Genomic DNA, 19,690 nt, shown 5'->3' with positions numbered 1-19,690 from the left:
CAGAACTTAGCCTTTTAAACAGGATACATTTCAAATTTACTTGGTCCCTCATCTTTGCGGTTCCATCTTCAGAACATTTTGTAGCATTATTTTATATATATATATATATATACACAAAAATTGCCATTAATATTTTAATCACCTAATCCCATGCAGGCCAGGACCTAGTTTAATACGCAGTCGATCTAGGATTGATTCCTGTTGGTGGTCCTATAGGGTTTTATTTCTCATTCCAGCCAGTGCTCTACAACTGGTGTAACAAAGGCTACACTATTTATTATCCTGTCTGTAATGAATGAATGAATGAATGAATGTTTAACGACACCCCAGCACGAAAAAAATACATCGGCTATTGGGTGTCAAACTATGGTAATGCAAATAAATAAAGTGATGATCAACATCAATATAAAAATTCAAGACTTAAACAAAAACAGTGTAAAGAACTGTGCAAAAACACAAATATCACAGAATTTTACGGATACTGAATTTACTAAAAACTTAAATTTTGTGCTGTATTGGCCATTCTCAAAGAGAATGTTACACCCCTGCACCACAGTGAGGTTACAGCACATGCAGGGGCATATCCTGTCTGTGGGCTGATGCATATAAAAGACCCCTTATTGTTAATTGGAAAGAGTAATCCATTGTGTGACAGCAGCAGGTTTCCTCCCTAATATTATCTGTGTGATCCCTAAACATGTCCGACTCCATATATCCATAATTAAAATGACTTGAGTGCATTGTTAAATAAAAGATTCCTTCCTTTCAAATCCCAAACAGTGTCAGTTACCTTTGACAAGAGGCACAGTTTCAAAGGCTATCACTTTCAACCTGATTAATAAACCAGTTAAAACAACAAATTACTGTAAATGGTAACAATACAATGTTTTAATTTAAGACACACATTAACACAATGCAAATATCATTTGATCATTGGTTTATAATTATAATAGAAAAAGAAAATAATACATATGTGTTGTCTATTGTTTCTGGATATAATTTTATTGATTTTGTAGTCTGTTTTTATTAGAAAATAGAGATCCTGGTAAAAAAAGATTAAATACAAGTGTTATCAATGTCATCATCACATACTGAATAGCCCCAATAATATTGCATATGGTAGTTTGGAAAGTCAGTGAAAAAAGTTCTGGTATCCTTCTTATGCACAGAAAACATGAGATACCGTAGAAAAGAATCGCTGAATCTGATACCAGTGTTCTCCTTAGCATCCCTTAATTCACCCTAAAACTTAAACACCCTTAATTCTTCGTGAAAGGCCCATTTTTCATCCAAGAGTTGCTGGTTCTCTTTTTGTCCATAAACAGGGATCACTGATACCTAGAAAAAAATATGAAAATTTTTGTAAATTTCTATGATATATAAGTATGAAAGTTTTATATTGTGTACATATTAGTACTAGTAACTATAGCATTTTTTGACTGTATCATGTAAGCCCAAGATGTTGGTCAAGGACATATATATTGAATATTATTGAAATATTTGAATACACATAAATGTATTTGTGAAGACATATTGACATCTGTCACTGATGACAATAATATTTATAAATACAATCAGCTCCCCTTTTCTTTCTTTATTTGCTGCAAACAAATTCAGATAACTTATATAATAAATGCATGTAACATAATTTATGTTTTTAATAAAATATGGTGGCTATCACCAACTTGTGGATCAATATCCAGTTTTATTATTATTATTATTTATTTATTTTTAATCCCAAACAAATGATTTAATACATCTGATATCCCACCCTGAAATGTGTATACCTTTTATTTTATTATTAAAAAATCAACTTACACATTACAAATACACCTGTGGATCACTTCTTCAATAAAAAAAAGTAAAACATTATAATTAACATATAATATAATTAATAAATGGAAATATTTCAGAACCATTTTCATATGAAACAATAAATATATGCTTGATTGCACACACACACACACACACACACACACACACACACACAGCTCCCTGTTATTTAATTAAAAATATAAATACTCCAGCCACCTACATATTTTATGGCATAATACAATATAAAATATATTCAGATTTTTGTTTTACCCACTATAATGGATCTGTCAATACAAACAAAAAGTTACATAAAACGTTGTTTGTCGATTGACTGGGTAGTTCACAGGGTATCTTTGTTTCCATGTCAGTTTGGTGTGGGGCTTTTATTATTATTTTATTTTATTATCTTTTAAATTTTTCATTTCAATAAATACTGACGTGTATTAGTATTACGAATGAATAGCATACAACAAACCTTGTATAAAATGACGATCTCCGTTGGGGGATGGGCAAAGTTGATTGTTGTCAGCTTTAATTGTTCAACGTTTCGCTTCCACTGTATTTGATGTAACTAATTTCATAATCCTTACTACAGTGACTTGTGCATCTAACAACAACGTATGAAATTACCATGACAAAATACCATTCATCAAAACTAGTCTACAATGATTTAATTGACGGAAAAACATTCAATTGTTCATTACTACTAATGCCAGTATTATCAACTGGTTTCTTGCCTACCAGCGCTCATGCGGTACCACGTGATCAAAACATGTGACGTCACCGTGGCTTCTCCTATATAGAAACATATAGGCCAACTGACCACCGTAGTGAGAATCGCCTTCATGTCCTATTAATAGTATTATTGTCTGACACCTTGTTCAAGGCCACCTCGCTAAAAAGTGTTCAAAATGTCTGTTCTACGCATTGTTTTTCGTCGTTCCAAAAATGTTCAGAACATTGTAAAACAGCACAGCGCGTGCATGTCAAGCGCACCGCAACCTGTCCGAGAACCAGAAATCAAACATGCTCAGGTATTGTAAGTTAACTTAATTAGATAATATAACAGGTTAATAATGTAGGTTACATCGTGTTCTGGTAAACATGAACTAAGGACTCGACAGAGCGAGAGCGTTGTTTAAAAACTTAACTTAACTGTTTAGAAACTGTTAAATTAACGCTGTTTTGTGCAACGCCCGCCGGGGTAAAGTTAAAGTTTGTTTTTGTTTAACAACACCACTAGAGCATATTTATTAATCATCGGGTATTGAATGTCAGACATTTGATAATTCTGCATATATTCTTAGAAAGGAAACCCACTACATTTTTCCATAAGTAGCAAGGGATCTTTTATATGCACCATCCCACAGACAGGATAGCACTTACCATTGATATACCAGTCGTGGTGCACTGGATGCAGCAAGAAATAGCCCAGTGGACCCACCGGGGAGGATCGATGGCTTACTACTTTTTATAAACAAATGAAACACTATACAAATTAAACCCTGAGATGTGTACATGCTATTTTCTGGAGTAAAAAAGGAAATGAAAAAAAAGGTAAGATTCTGGGGGGGGGGGGGGGGGGGGGGGGGGGCAATTGTCGTCTCTTCCCCCCACCCCCACCCCCACCCCAGGATACAGCCCTGATTTCAGGCAGTTTGTAGGAAATTGTGCATGGGGGTCTAAACTGATGCAGCAAAGTTTCTAGAAGAATTTGGTTCATGTTTCCCTGGAAAATATATTAAAACAATAAAAATTGGCATGGATCAAGAGGGGTGGGATGCAGACCAGTGGTAAAGCACTCGCCTGGTAGTTTCGATCAATTAAACTTGGATCCTACAGGTAGAAAGTTAATTTTATCTAACAACACCACTAGAGCACATTGATTTATTAATCATCGACTATTGGATGTCGAACATATGGTATTTTTGACATATTGTCTTAGAGAGAAAACCCGTTACATTTTTCCATTAGTAACGAGGGATCTTTTATATGCACCATCTTATAGACAGAATAGCACATACCACAACCTTTGATATACCAATCATGGTGCAGTAGCTGGAATGAAAAATAGTCCAATGGAGACTCCTGACGGGGATTGATCTTAAACTGACTGTGCATCAGGTGAGCGCTTTACCACTGGGCTACGTCCTGCCCTATCTTACAGATAGTTAAAAATTAGATATACATGTGTGGGTGTGTGTGTGTATATATGTCACAACTACCTGTACAACATGCACACGCAAACACACACACACATACACATGTATGTAAGTACAGTTGAATCTCGTTGGCTCGAACCCCGTCGGTGCTCGAGAAAGTGTTCGACCCATCGGGTAGTTCGACCGAACCATTCGGTCAACATCGGATATTTACGTAACATCAGTTAGAAAGTTGAATTAGATAGGTGTCAGGATGTTTCGGCCCCAGTACATGTTCGGCCCCAAACCGTTTCGGCCCCTAATGCAATATACGGCGATCTAGTGTTCGTGTATACAGATATATGCTGTAATTGGTATAGTAACACTTTAGATGGTCACATACACCGGTAATAATATAAATAAAATACAAATTTGTAACATTAATTTGTCATATAATATTCATTGCGTACGTGCGCACATACATACAATAGGCCTACATATTATACACCGTGACACGCACACACATACACACATAAACATGTACGTCATCGCGTTCATGTAGAATATCACTGATAAATGATGTGATAAAATAAGGAAGCGAAACGTATGTTTAGTACGTTTAGACTTTCATGTTTGTATATTACGTTTCAACATTGTTTCAGTAACGATTCAAGCGGTAGAGGGTGATACAAGACAGAACTTACTAACCCACGATGCCATCACAAACATCTCAGACTAGGTTCAGGAATTGTGAATCCATATGTGGTTTTGCTGTTTCTTTTAAATGCTAGAACACTGAGATGTGTGCCCAGGACAGCTTGGTTGAACTTTAATGGGATATATGAACGAAAATAAAGTTGAACTGAACTGAACTAGAACATGTCTTAATGATGCTACTTTCAGTTTACCTACCGGCCTCGGTGGCGCAGTGGTTAAGCCATCGGTCTCCAGGCTGGTGGGTACTGGGTTAGGATCCCAGTCGAAGCATGGGATTTTTAATCCAGATACCGACTCCAAACCCTGAGTGAGTGCTCCGCATGGAAAACATTCTTTGTGATCATACTTAATTTCTGTACACGTGTAACCCCTACTGACGTCAAACATCAGTGGTTCCAATTCTAGCCACATGTAAAGCAACCCTATTATGGGAAGGGTCTATGTGGAAATATAATTAAGTAGAACAAACGCAACACAATTTATTGCAATTTATTAAATTGTATTTACACAAACAAGAAAATCAGTTCATTTTCATTTTTGGATTACCAAAGCTAAATACAGTTTTGGTTGGTTGGCTCTTATTTATTCTTTAACACTCGGATATTACGTTCAATTAAAAAAAAATTAATAATCACAAAAAGAGAGAAAGAAAGTAAGAACGAGAACGAGAGAAAGAAATTACAATACTTACTGTAAACTTTAATAACAAAACACAAGTGACTGAATAATTTGATTTATAAAACAACAATAACCAGGGCCGAAACGACTAGGGTTATGGGGCCGCAACGTCTGGGGCCGAATGTGTAGCGGGGCCGAAACGTCTCGAAAGCATTAGATACATATTATTCGAATCCAGGTTGTTTCGCCCTAAAACCATTTCGAACTTTGCTTTGTTTCGCCCTTAGTCCTATTCACCCAGAGTTGGTTCGCCCTAAATCCCATTTGTACCGAGTCATTTCGCCCCACAAAATAAATATATTTATTATAGTTTTGAAGTATTTTTTTCTTCTGTTTATTCAATATTCATGACCAAATATTAGGTAATTTTCTATCTTTGGATATTAATGCTTTATCAGCTGTTTACTTTCTGTCAGCTGAAGCTAGGCGAAATCAACATATCGTACTCAGCGTTTTAACTTCAGCTGGGTATGTAGTTTATTTAATAAGAAACCACAGCACATCAGTAGTATATGCAGTGTGACTGTTCATAAATTAATTATTAATGTGAATACATTGTCTGTATTTCATGTACATGTATATGGCTTGAGTAAATGATACTGGAAATAAACAAAATTATAATATTATTTTTATCTGTAAATATAAACATGCAATGTGCGGCATCTAAAAATCAATGGATATAGGACAAATCAATGAATAAATGTACTTTATTAACAAAATAAAAATGAGTGCGAATCGAAACATGGGGCGAAACGACTCGGTTAGTGGTACGAATCGACCCTGTTCAAAACGACTTGGGTGACCTAGTACTAAGGGCGAAACGACCTGTTACCATAATATTTTGGTAACTGCAAACTTAAAAATTTCATCACTGTGACACTAGCTGTACTTAAAAGACTTTTACCGATAGCTGCTGGCTGAACACACAACATGACAGCTATGGCAAAGAAAGGATTGCTTGGCTATTGTCGCGATTCAGCGATCCATCTATAACTCTTTCTGCCTAAATTATTATAATCCAAAGGTTGTAATAACCAACTGCTCAAGTGCGGCAATTGTTGGTCCTTTTCGGTGGTTTTCCATTTGATATTTGATGTATCACCAGTTCGAAGGGAATATAGCAAATAACACAGATGGGACCGATAATTTAGTTCGAGCGAAGGCTTATAGTCTCTCCCAAACAATTTATAAAGTAAATGCACCTGTAATAAGCGGTCATCTGTCTAACGCGGCCAGAGGCCACTCAAATTGGATCCCAAATCGCTAAAATACCTGTATTAAGCGGCCACAGTAAATGTTTTCTATTATATAAAAGGGATATTTAACAACAGCAATAAGATGCCCATTCAGTCCCGACATCTCTACTGTGTATCAGTTAAGAAAGTATGACTATGGAAAGCTTCTAATTGCCTCTGGGCAGGCTACGCTTGACATTTGTAGATTCACTTACTATGACAATACACCGCATGAAGTAGAAATTAAATGATTAAATGGAAAGAAAAAACAAACTTGTTGGGTTAATTTAATACATTCCAGTTGCAATTTTTCCTGAAGGAGGCGACATGTCAAAAGTTTATTTATAGTAAACTGTGAAGCACACATCTGTTAAATAGCAGTACAGACATTACAACAAGAAATAACAACATATGTTTTAAAAACTATATGTTGCAACTTGTAATCAGCGGCCACCTATCTTAAGTGGCCACTTTTATCTACTCCCATGTATGACCGCTTAAGACAGGTTTGACTGTATATATATATATATATATATATAAAATTGGGGTAGAGATGGTACAAACAGGTAGTTATGATAAAATAAACTTGTGTTGTACAGGTAGTTGAGATAAACCCCACATAATTGATAGTACATGCATATAGGTAATTGAAACATTTGGGTCATACAGGTATAGTTTCACCTGTCATCTTAATACCTGGTTTTTTATGGTTTAAATGGTAGGTGAGATATTCAATTCAATGGAATTCTGGTTGTGTGTGAAAATTTATAACCTTGCCTTTAAAGATATGTTTACATACACAGTTTGGATTCTTTCTGCCTGTTTGCTTGGTTGACTGTCAGTATTGTTAACATACAGTGTAATTCACTGTCTGCATCTTTACCCTGTTTTGTATACATTTTTAGCAATGTGTGGATGTTGTAAAGGATTTTTTGTCACTAGAATGATGTGCTTGAGCTAATATTTACAATAGGCCACCTAAACATACTCAAATGGGACAAAACAGGTCCTGTAGGGTTATCATATTTACAACATTTATTTAAACCATTGTCAAGAATCTGTTTCATGAAATCATAGGAAATTACTTGCAATTCGAAATTTTTGTGAAGATTTAAGCAAAAATAGTTCACACTATGTGATAATGAAGATCATTTTTAAATGCATCTGTGCAAAATGCAAAGGAGGTAAGAATTTTTGCCGAACAATGTTGGTGTAGTGTGACTGAAAAATAACCCATGTTGAAAGTGTGTTAAACGCACATACACAATGGTCTGTATTACATGCCTTCAGAATGAGATAGGCCTACAGGTGTATCACAAGACCTCAGTGTTTAAGGGGAGATATCACTGACTCCCAATAACTCCCCTGAGACTAGTTCAGGGAGATTAATATTTAGCATGTGAATTCATATGGCATCTGAACTGAACGGAACTTTATTTACACTGTCCTTAATTCAGCGGCATATGAGGTACATTGTAAAAACATAATTAAATAGATAAATGACAAGATGACACATTCGTCATAATAATGTACATCCGATAAAACAAGTGTATACCTATGGGTTCATACTTGCATTTGAAGACATGCATTGCATATGATATACAAATAAAATGAAATGGGCAGGATTTGCTGTGGCTTGTTGCTAGCTTGAGATGCTTGTGTCGCATGATTGAACCACCTCAGTGGATACGTTCAATTGATTGTTTTTTTCTTTCTTGTTCTTAAAAGTGTACCATAATAATAATAATAATAAAATCTTTATTTATAGAAGGTAACTCAGTTAGTTCTAGACTATTCTCCCCTGAGGCCTTCTTACTAATTATAACAATAATCATATTAATTATTAAAAATAAAAACTAACAAAACCATACATGTATGTACAATATATACAACCATAAAAGATATTAAGACATAATTATGTAGTAGAGCAATCGTGTTTCTAAGGAGTGTTTGTAACATTTTTTTCTTAAATATATTTAAACTAGTACATTTTTTATGGAATATGCTTTCCTGTCTGTGGGAAAGTACAATTACAAGATCCCTTGATGCTAATAAATGTTTTTGCAGGCTTCCTCTGATGACTACAAGTCAGAATGACCAAATGTTTGACATCCAATAGCCGATGATTTAGTAATCAATGTGCTGTCGTTAAACAAAACAAATTTTTAGTTTTTTGTTTAAGGGGAACTATCACTGGCTACCCTGTGACTAGTTCAAGGAGATTCATTTTTAGAATGTGAATTTATATGGTATCAATATGTTAATTTCTTAAATGGCTCACCATAGTCAAGTTAGGAGAGCAATTAATCCACTCCCCTCAGTGTTTTTTACAGCAAGGTCTGCTCCGAATGAATGTTCTTTCTTTTCTAAAATATATTTTCTTATAGGTAGCATGACTCAACCCCAGGCCCATAGCTAGCCCAAATTACTGGTTATTGATATTGATGTTTTAAGTATGTAACCTCCCTGAAATGGCTGAAAAACAGTATTTTAGAGACTTTAAATTTCAAAATTTCCAGAGGGGCATGCCCCTGGACCTCCAAGTGTGTTGTGCCTTCCATGCTCGTTTGTTCACGACTATCATATACAGTACAGTTTCCTGCACCACATGCTTTAGTCACTGCTGGAAGTATGAAAAACAAATCCACCTCCCCCTCCCCCCAAAAACCCCCCACCCAAACCCTCCCAACAAAACAGCATTCTTTTAACGACACTACTAGAGCACATTGATTTATTAATCATCGGGTATTGGATGTCAGGCATTTGGTAATTGTTTTTTTACATATAGTCTCAGAGAGAAAACTGCCACATGTTTCTATTAGTAGCAAGGGATATTTCATATGCACCATCCCACAGACAGGATAGCACATATCACAGCCTTTGGTATACCAGTAATGGTGCACTAGTGGAACGAGAAATAGCCCAATGGGCCCACCAACGGGGATCGGTCCCAGACCAACCGCACATCAGGAGTACGCTTTACCACTGGGCTACATTCCAACCCCACCCCCAACAAACAGTAAAATATTGAAGCACGTACTACATTAGCATAGCCAGGGTTTTACATTTGAACTGGAAGAGGGGCACCGAAACAAACTCCCACCCTAATAAGCCCCAAGTGTTATATTGTAAAGACAGGCTTGAAAAAAATATTTGTTTAACGACACCACTAGAGCACATTGATTAATTAGTCATCGGCTATTGGATGTCAAACATTTGGTAATTCTGACTTGTAGTCAACAGGAAACCTGCTAAATTTTTTCTAATGCATCAAGGGATCTTTTATATGTACTTTTTTCATGGGTCTTTGATCAGTTATGGTGCACTGGTTGGAATGAGAAAAAAACAATCGGTTATAATGGATCCACCGAGGTGGTTTGATCCTGCGACGTGAGCTCAAGCTCAACATTCACTTAATTAGTTTCATAATACAATCAGTCGAGTTTATCATAATGGCAGAAGACATTTAGCAAAATATAGGACAAGTGCTTGTGATTTAATAAAATAGACAAAATACCTCACCCCCCAAAAGAGAAAAATAAAAACAAATCGCATCATCACATCATTATTCTATGACGAAGTACAGCTCTTTAAATAAAAAAGGTAATTTATTCAGAACTGTAACACTGTTTTGTTTTTCAGATCTTCATCAACAACAAATTTGTCGACTCGGTCAGCGGGAAGAGGTTTCCGTCAATAAGTCCGGTCACAGAGGAGGTCATTTGTGAAATTGCCGAGGGCGACAAGGTACTGTATATGATAGTCATGTGATAGTCACATGAACATGTGGATTAGCGGCCGGTAAAGTAATTGGATAATACTTTCAAATATTTTGCTTGAGAGAGGGTATTGGGGGTGGCTTTTTAAATTATATTATAGGTGTTTTCTTTTGGGTTTAAAAAAAAAAAAAATTATTTTATTTTTTTGAGCCCAGTAGCCCACCGGGTTTACGTCATGGGCGAAACTGGTTGCCTGGTCATAAAATCTGGTAGCCCTGAGTGTCCGGGCATGGGATTTTTCCAACCCTGATCACTATGAGGAATCGAGGGCCTCCATGAGTCCAAAATATTGGGACTCGAGTACTCGGAGAGTCAAACTCGACCTGAACCTGAGTACTCACTACTTACACTAAATAAAGTAAAGTAGTACCCGACTAGATGATAATAAGTCTAAGGAATAAAGTAAAGTAGTACCCGACTAGATGATAATAAGAAGACTAAGGAATAAAGTAAAGTAGTACCCGACTAGATGATAATAAGACTAAGGAATAAAGTAAAGTAGTACCTGACTAGTTGATAATAAGATTAAGGAATAAAGTAAAGTAGTACCTGACTAGTTGATAATAAGACTAAGGAATAAAGTAAAGTAGTACCTGACTAGTTGATAATAAGACTAAGGAATAAAGTAAAATAGTACCCGACTAGATGATAATAAGTCTAAGGAATAAAGTAAAGTAGTACCTGACTAGATGATAATAAGACTAAGGAATAAAGTAAATTAGCATTATGCATCTTAATTCCAGCACTGAACATGGATGCCAAATCATGCCATTGTTTTGCATTCTACACATTCTACTTTTGTTTTCCCTCCATGTCTCATAGCACTATAATGTAACTGGATTCAAGCCTGTGGCAAAATGACATCAAAAATAAATAAATAATTAAATGTGTGCTTTTCCTTGCACGGGTACTCGAGTCCTGTGAATGGACTCAGTCTTGCTAGACTCACTCCGTGCCCAAGTACTCGTTTCAGCCAATGCTTCACAACTGGTGTAACAAAGGCCGTGGTATGTACTATCCTGTCTGTGGGATGGTGCATATAAAAGATCCCTTGCTGCTAATCGAAAAGAGTGGCCCATGAAGTGGCGACAGCAGGTTTCCTGACTCAATATCTGTGTGGTCTTTAACCATATGTCCGATGCCGTAAATAAAATGTGTTGAGTGCGTCGTTAAATAAAACATTTCTTTCTTTCCTTTACCATATGTCTGATGCCATATAACTGTAAATAAAATGTGTTGTATGCGTTGTTAAAGAAAACAGTTCCTTCCTTCCCATGCCAGATTACATAAGTACTCGTGGGGACCTTAGAGGATTCAACACAAATGTACACATCATTGCAATTATTAAAGTACCAGCGTAACCAGGGAAAGTTTTGATCGGGTGTGGTGGCATAACACTGGGCTTTTTCTCCAAAATATGATCACCAGCTCTCATTAGATGAGGCTGTATACATGTCCCCAGTATCATAAGTGTACGAGATATAGGGGTGGGGGAGGAGCTAACTGTTTGACATCCAATAGCTGATGATTAATAAATCAACGCACTCTAGTGGTGCTGTTAAAAAAAAGAAACTTTTAACTCTTGTTTCAAATGACATTCAGTCTATGTTTTGCTTGTGCTAGCAGGAAGCTAAAATTCAGCACCCAACATTTTTGAAATATGCATTGAGCTAGCAATATGAATTATATTTTGATCAGATAATTACTTGTTGGAAAATTTACTTTGGCTCTGATTGACTTTGATGAAAGATTTTGTAACTGGAACTTTGTTTTTCAGGCTGACGTTGATCTTGCTGTGAAAGCTGCTCGAGACGCCTTCCGACTGGGATCGCCATGGAGACGAATGGATGCATCCGAGCGAGGCAACCTGATGTACAAACTTGCCGACCTGATGGAGCGGGATGCAGTTTACCTCGCAGTAAGACGGATTCATTCTCTCCGCTTTAATAAACTTGGGTGTTAATGCTGATAAATGATTATCACATTTCTGAATACATTGAAATGTTATCTAAACCCGATCGTTGTGGGGACCTAATATTTATCTGATTTAGACAAGATCCAGTGTTTAAAGGGTTTCGTTTTAGAATTTTGAAAATTTGGGACCACGAAACTGGTCTGGTTTTAACAGTAATCTGGTTTGTTCAGGGTCCAGTTTAGACAGGTTTAACTGGACTTTATTTCTACATTGTTTACCTTAGCAACACAGTGTGCCCAGCTCAGAATGTTGTCTTCACGCTCCAGATCTAGACATGACAAAACTTGAGGGGAGTGATTAATTGCCCCGCTAACTTAGATTATGGGGAGCCATTGAAGATATTACTGTACTAAGCATTAATATTTAATCCTTCTGTAGTACTATTTAAAAAAAATATAATTCACATGCTAAGGGAGCTAAAAATTACTCACCTTCAACTAGTCTCAAGTGAGTTATGGGGGAGCCAAATTGAAAGCTCCCCTTAACCAGTGAGGTGTGAAACTGAGATTATGAAACATGTGGGAGTAACCATTTTCTGTACTATATTACTAATGCAATCCGGTGCAGAGTGTCATTGTGACTGGGCCTATAGAATACTTATGCTTTTGTGGCAGCATGTTATGCATGAAGAGGTTTTTTAAGCAAGAAAAGAAAAAGAAGAAATAAAGTTATCAGGTGGTTATGCTTGAGAAAAAGTTGCATTAGACAACTGAACGTCATGCTGTGAAAAAAATTGTGGAAAATTGAAATCTACTTTACCTTTTGATTTCTCAGAAGGAGGGATGACATAGGCCAGTTTGTGTGAATGAATGAATGTTTAACGATGCCTCCGTAGGCCCATTAGGTTATTTCTCATCCCAACAGTGAACCAGTGCACCATGACTCATATATGTTGTATGCGATATGTGAAAAATATAGCAGGTTTCCTGTCTAATACTGACTGTCATAATTTCCAAATGTTTATCCAATAGCCAATGATTAATAAATCAATGAGCTCTAGAGGTGTCGTCAGACAAAACAAACTTTAACTTTTGATTTCTCAGAATTAAAATCATTACATCATCAGTAATTTAGTTACCATGAAAATAGCCATTTGGTAATTTTTATTAACAAGTGGCTAAACATTTGACATTTGGCTAACAAAACTTTTGTTTAAATAGGCCATTTAAAAATAATTTTCAAGCTGCAGGTAAAATAGAATACCTCGCTGTTTAAGGGATCTATCACTTGTTTCCTATCACTCCTCTGAGACTAGAGTTCAAGAAGAGTAGTTTTTAGCTCCCCTTAGCATGTGCAGCGGCATAGGCTGAGTGATGATCATAGAGCTTGGTGCATGTACAGACATTTCCTTTTGGTTTCCATGCTAATGCTTATGCATAGCTTCTGTACTCTGACTTCAGTGGTTTGAGTTTGGAGTTTTCCTTCTCCTAGGAGAGTTTCCTTACTAGGATTCCGAGCCTCTCCAGCCCAGTTTTGATTTTGGAGTTTGCTTCTCCTAGATAGTTGTCTTTCTTGACTCATGTCCTCTGTCTGTCCGGTCCAAATTAGTCTAGTCTCCACCCTTTGAACAGACCAGCTTGGGTGATCCTACCAAGAGCTGATGCTCCAGCTGGCATGCTTTTTGAATCATTCAAACGAATCATAGTCACTTCGTACCATAGTCATTTCATACCATAGTCATTTCATACCATACTGCCTGGTCATTTCGTACCCTTGTCATTTCGTAACCTAGTCATTTCATACCATTGTGAAAAGTCATTTCGTACCCTAGTCATTTCGTACCAGTGTTTATATACGAAGCGAATATATTACTTGCATATATATACCTGTATAGGAAAATATGTCTACCAAGGGAAACTATATACTTTAACAGGTCATCATTAACCCAACTGACCAAAGTGCGCTTTTTATATTTACGTTTTAATAATTATGATAATAATAATAAATTAATTTGAACCATTTTCCAGCTACCAGTTGACTACGGTACGAAATGCCAGATATTATTTATTTGCATTTTTATTATTAGTATTATTTTTATTCAGTTGCACGTGGTGTTTGCATCTGTAATGTAAAATTATTTTGTAAAAGACATTACCAGGGTGATAGTACGTCTGACATTACACATTTATGTTATGGTATGAAATAACCAAGGTATAAAATGACTAGGGTACCAAATGACTTTTGGCAATGGTACGAAATGAACAGGGTACGAAATGACTAGGGTACAAAGCGACCAAATTAGGTACGAAGTGACTATGGTACGAAATGACCAGGGTATGAATTGACTAGCAGCCATTCTGATATAAAAGTTACCTCACCACGTCAAGGAATGGACCATGAGATAGATATGCTAAGTGGATCTCATACCGATGTTCGCACGCATCGATACAATATCAGAACAGCCGCATTAAAAGTAGTAGTAACAGGAATTCAATTCTAACTTTCATATAGTTGTCATAACCTATAGGTTACTAGGCTATATTTTGTGGTAACCTGTAAATGGGTTACCAGACACAATGCTTATTTTGATGCCTGTATTAACAATTAAGACACAAGAACAGAACATATATATTCATTTATTTATTACAAATTATCTATTTACTATGCGATGATAGAGAATCTATGTGCGTAGCTGATGTACTGTAAACTGGAATAATATTACTCATGGTTTCAGTTGTAAACAATTAAGACCCTTTTAGAAGTAAAACTGTTTATGGAAGTAAAACAATACACTTGAATTTTTTTGTTTAAACATGTTATTTTCCCAATTTACAGTGTGCATATCAGTTTACAAATGCATACATGTATTATGTACCAATGTGATTGGTTTGATGGACTAAAGCTGAAAATTGAATTGAATAGTTGAATTGGACTAGACTGTTCCACTAAGGTTATAGGGGTTTGCTTAATTAGTTCCAAAGCTAACTGTAAGAAGTGGGAATATGCAGGTGTGTAACAAATGGGATGTGTAACAAATGGGAGACAACCATTTGTTTTGGCAGCGAGGTGTGAAAAGGAGATTTCTGCATGTTTAATTTTAATGAATGATCATTTGATGTTTGTATTAGTTAATTTCCCCTATAGATTGGCAGTCATTGCACTAGTAGTAATTCTGATGAACTAGTAATGTTATTGCTGATTCAGGTCCATTGGACTTGTAAAATAATTTTGTGCATCAGATTATGATACCATGGTGGGTTATGCAAAATCAAAATGGATTAGGCCAAACAAAATATATTGCTGGTTTCTGGTCCGTGTGCATTTCGATTTACAGATTTTCCACAGACAGATTTTCAGATTTACTGTGGTTGCTACAGTAGTGACATCTATACCAGAAATAATGTTGCTATGCCTCAACTAATAACATTGTGATGTACCATGACAGTTTACGTCCAAAGTTGAAGTCACTAAAGTTGCTGTAACTATATGGAAACGGGAAAGTAAAGCATTTAGAGTACCACGCTCCAGCCAGTGCACCACAACTGGTATATCAAAGGCCGTGTTATGTGCTGTCCTGTCTATGTGATGGTGCATATAAAAGATCCCTTGCTGCTAATCGAAAAGAGTAGCCTATGAAGTAGCGACAACAGGTTTCCTCCCTCAATACCTGTGTGGTCCATAACCATATATCCGACGCCATATAACCATAAATAAAATGTGTTGAGTGCATTGTTAAATAAAACATTTCCGTCCGTCCTTCTTTAGGGTACCAAGGTAGATGAAAAAGACATAAACAAATGTACTCACTTTTTCTGTCCAATTCATGCTTTTCAACAACCCCCTCAACCCCACCCCCCAAAAAAAAAACCCACCCCCAAATTGCCACATCATCACATCAACTTTGGAACTTTGATCTGACCGACCGGCCTCGGTGGCGTCGTGGTAGGCCATCGGTCTACAGGCTGGTAGGTACTGGGTTCGGATCCCAGTCGAGGCATGGGATTTATAATCCAGATCCCGACTCCAAACCCTGAGTGAGTGCTCCGCAAGGCTCAATGGGTAGAGGTGTAAACCATTTGCACCGACCAGTGATCCATAACTGGTTCAACAAAGGCCATGGTTTGTGCTGTCCTGCCTGTTGTAAGCTCAAATAAAAGATCCCTTGCTGCTAATCAGAAGAGTAGCCCATGTAGTGGCGACAGCGGGTTTCCTCTCAAAATCTGTGTGGTCCTTAACCATATATCTGACGCCATATAACCGTAAATAAAATGTGTTGAGTGCGTCGTTAAATAAAACATTTCTTTCTTGATCTGACCGATTTTCCATTCTCACAGATCTGTTTTGGGAAGGTTTACTTGACTAAGAGATAAATGCCTTTGTAAATAGAGGCCATTTAGTTTATGGTATAAAACATACACGCAGGTGGGTTAGTGTCTATACTAAGAAGACTTCTAGTTTCTTTAAAATCTCTTTCAGTCCTTGGAGACGCTCGACAATGGCAAGCCGTTTCAAGTGGCCTATGCAGCTGATATCCCCTTGTCCATTAAGTGCTTAAGGTAAACCTTTTTTTCTTGGTAAACATTTTTAAAGTTGTGGTATCACTGGTATACTAGAGCAAAATACAAGTACAAGTAAATTTAAAATTTCCTGTGTATTTATACCGTTGGTTGATATTGTACACTGATGATATAATATATAACTCAAGTTTTAGTGTCTCTGCAGTTTAAAATTACATTGTTTTTATCTAGGCCACAGAGCACAATTATTTACACTATATGTTTCTGTATAACATTATTGGTCATTGCACTTTATTAATATCAGTAGAGCTCTGTGGATTTTTTAATGCACTTTTGTCTGCCTGAGGGCAACATGCCCTGCAAAGGACAACCCTTGTTATTCGGCTCTTTCTCCCAGGATATTGGTTCAAACAAACACACCCACTAAACCTGGCCGGAGTACACCCATTTTACACAAAAGTACTACATTTGCATGAGCTGGAATTACCACAGGAAAGTCTTCAATGTTAACAAGTTACACGTTTACAAACATGGTCTCCCCTGTCTGAAAGTTGCCACTTCAAAGTGGTCTGCCATGAAATAATCACTCAAACAGCAGACTACACATGCAAATATATTTCTGAATTTTGGTCATCTGAATGAGAAAATAAGTGATCTGTCGCCATATAGAGATACTAAGTATCTCAATGAAAAACTTTATTAGTTCAAACCCTGTTATCCTATTTCCAGTTTATTTGGAGTTAAATTTACTAGTAGATACATTATAGAGTTTATCTTTTCAGGATGACCTAATTTTTCCACAATTCCTGATTTTAGTACTAACCCAGGGCTCACCCTCCCCCTTGCCAAATTAGTCACTTTATAATTTCTTTTTCAAAGTGGCTGCAGCATGTTGTATTTGGCTAAAAAAAACCTGTTGTTTAAATTAGCCACGTTTTAATAATTTTCAGACAAATACTCTTGATATACTGTAAATTGACTAAAACTAAATTATTTACAGTGTGATCGATGAACCCTAAAATTGTTCCTGTCATTGTTCCTCCATGCTTTCCAAGATTCAGCAACATTTGTTTTTATCAAAGGTCATTGTCATCGCTTATCTTAATGTTCATAATTTGCATTAAACTTCTTTTTTTTAATTTTTATCTCAGGCATCTTTACACTGTGTTTTAATTTAAGTGTTGAATTTTTATATTGATGTGGTTCCTCACTTAATTTTTGCATTTACCATAGTTTGACATCCAATAGCAGATATATTTTTCATGCTGAGGTGTTGTTAAACAATTAATTAATTAATTAATTAATTATTAATTCATTCATTCATTCATTCATTCATTCATTCATTCATTCATTCATTCATTCATTCGTTGTTATTTCAGATACTATGCTGGTTATGCGAACAAGAACCATGGAAAAACTATTCCTGTTGGTAAGCACTTCAAGATGCTATCCTGTCTGTGGGATGGTGCAAATAAAAGACCCCTTACTGCTAATGAAAAGTGTAGCCAATGAAGTGGCGACAGCATGTTTCCTCCCTCAATATGTGTGGTTCTTCACCACATGTCCGAGTGTGTTGAGTGCATCGTTAAATAAACCATTTCCTTCCTGTACTGTTTTGAGGTGGGATATTGGTCCGTCAATCAAAGGATCAGTCATATGGGATTTTTAAAAAAGTTTTTTGTTTTTTAAAGTTTTTTTTTTTCATTCCAGTTCTCCATGATTCTGATATACCAAATATCATGATAAAATTATGTGCTATTGTGTATAACAAAAACTGCATGTTAACATTGATACAAATTGTATTTGCAGATGGTAATTTCTTTACGTACACTCGACATGAGCCTATCGGTGTGTGTGGACAGATTATTCCAGTAAGTTTGTGTTGTTTATTAAAAGGACATACCCTAGTTTTTAAACACTAATGCATATTTTTGACTATTATAACCGTTTTTGATAACTTAAATCATACTTCACTGAGATTTTATTGTTTAGATTATCAATTTCCATACATTCGAAGTGTTTTTGGTCATCCTGGTGTTTTTAATATCACAAAATGCATTTTTCATATTTTTAAAAACGCTAATGCGTCTGAGAAGTAACAGATATGAGTCAAGTTTCAGTCTATTTTTAGAGGGTATTTCACCATTTCAAAGTCGCAGACTCATGTTTCACTCACTTGTAACTTTATCCAAATGTGTTACAGGTTTGTAGATTAACTAAACTTAGTGTTAATTTTCACGGGTTGAAACTTGGGTCCGTCCCTTTAAAGAGCAGGATCTAGATAGTGGTAGAATGCTCATCTGAGCTCTGATGGTGTAAGAATTGTTTCTATTAACACAGTTTTTGATGCGGCATAGTGCAGGCATAGAAAATGGAAAATGAATGCATAAAAAAATCTATTCAGACTGGAACAGGATCTAGTTCTGTCGGTGGAGTGGCTTGCCTGAGGTGCTTGGGTCGATGGATCAAATCCCCACCACACCACATCCATCATTACTTTATAATTGGTATATATCAAATGCTGTGGTTTTATAAATGAGTACTTTGTATTGAGATGTATTGTATATGCTTGTATAAATAGGATGGGATGGGTGGAGGTCCAACAGTCTCAATGTTTTGCATACTTACATTGTATGTGGTCCCCATTGGAAAGTTAAACTCATTCTTATTGATATACTTTTGTCCACCAATTAATATACTTTGACATTTTCAGTGGAACTTCCCATTGCTGATGCAGGCGTGGAAGCTAGGCCCCGCCCTGTCGATGGGCAACACTGTGGTGATGAAACCAGCTGAGCAGACGTCACTCACGGCGCTCTACATTGCACAGCTGTCGGAAGAAGTAGGACTCATTCTTTGTGTGTCCGTCTAGCTCTCTCTCTCTTTGTCTCTC

At 36.4% G+C, this 19,690-nt stretch overlaps 1 protein-coding gene across 1 annotated transcript in view; it reads left to right on the top strand.

Moving 5' to 3' along the window:
- The first annotated feature begins 2,642 nt into the window (after positions 1–2,642).
- The window catches only part of LOC121384796 (aldehyde dehydrogenase, mitochondrial-like), a 28,771-nt gene continuing 11,723 nt past the window's right edge, over positions 2,643–19,690 (top strand). Inside the window, exons 1-7 of the mRNA XM_041515380.1 lie at positions 2,643–2,849; positions 10,229–10,333; positions 12,143–12,283; positions 16,757–16,836; positions 18,177–18,226; positions 18,607–18,668; positions 19,511–19,639. Of these exons, the coding sequence (XP_041371314.1) occupies positions 2,727–2,849; positions 10,229–10,333; positions 12,143–12,283; positions 16,757–16,836; positions 18,177–18,226; positions 18,607–18,668; positions 19,511–19,639 (690 nt within the window). The 5' untranslated portion in view covers positions 2,643–2,726. The remainder of the gene's footprint in view (positions 2,850–10,228; positions 10,334–12,142; positions 12,284–16,756; positions 16,837–18,176; positions 18,227–18,606; positions 18,669–19,510; positions 19,640–19,690) is intronic.

The sequence above is a fragment of the Gigantopelta aegis genome, chromosome 2 (genome assembly GCF_016097555.1).
Source record: "Gigantopelta aegis isolate Gae_Host chromosome 2, Gae_host_genome, whole genome shotgun sequence".
Classification (NCBI taxonomy): Eukaryota; Metazoa; Mollusca; class Gastropoda; order Neomphalida; family Peltospiridae; genus Gigantopelta; species Gigantopelta aegis.
Note: the sequence above shows the minus strand (reverse complement) of the source record. Positions and strands in the feature narration are given on the sequence as shown.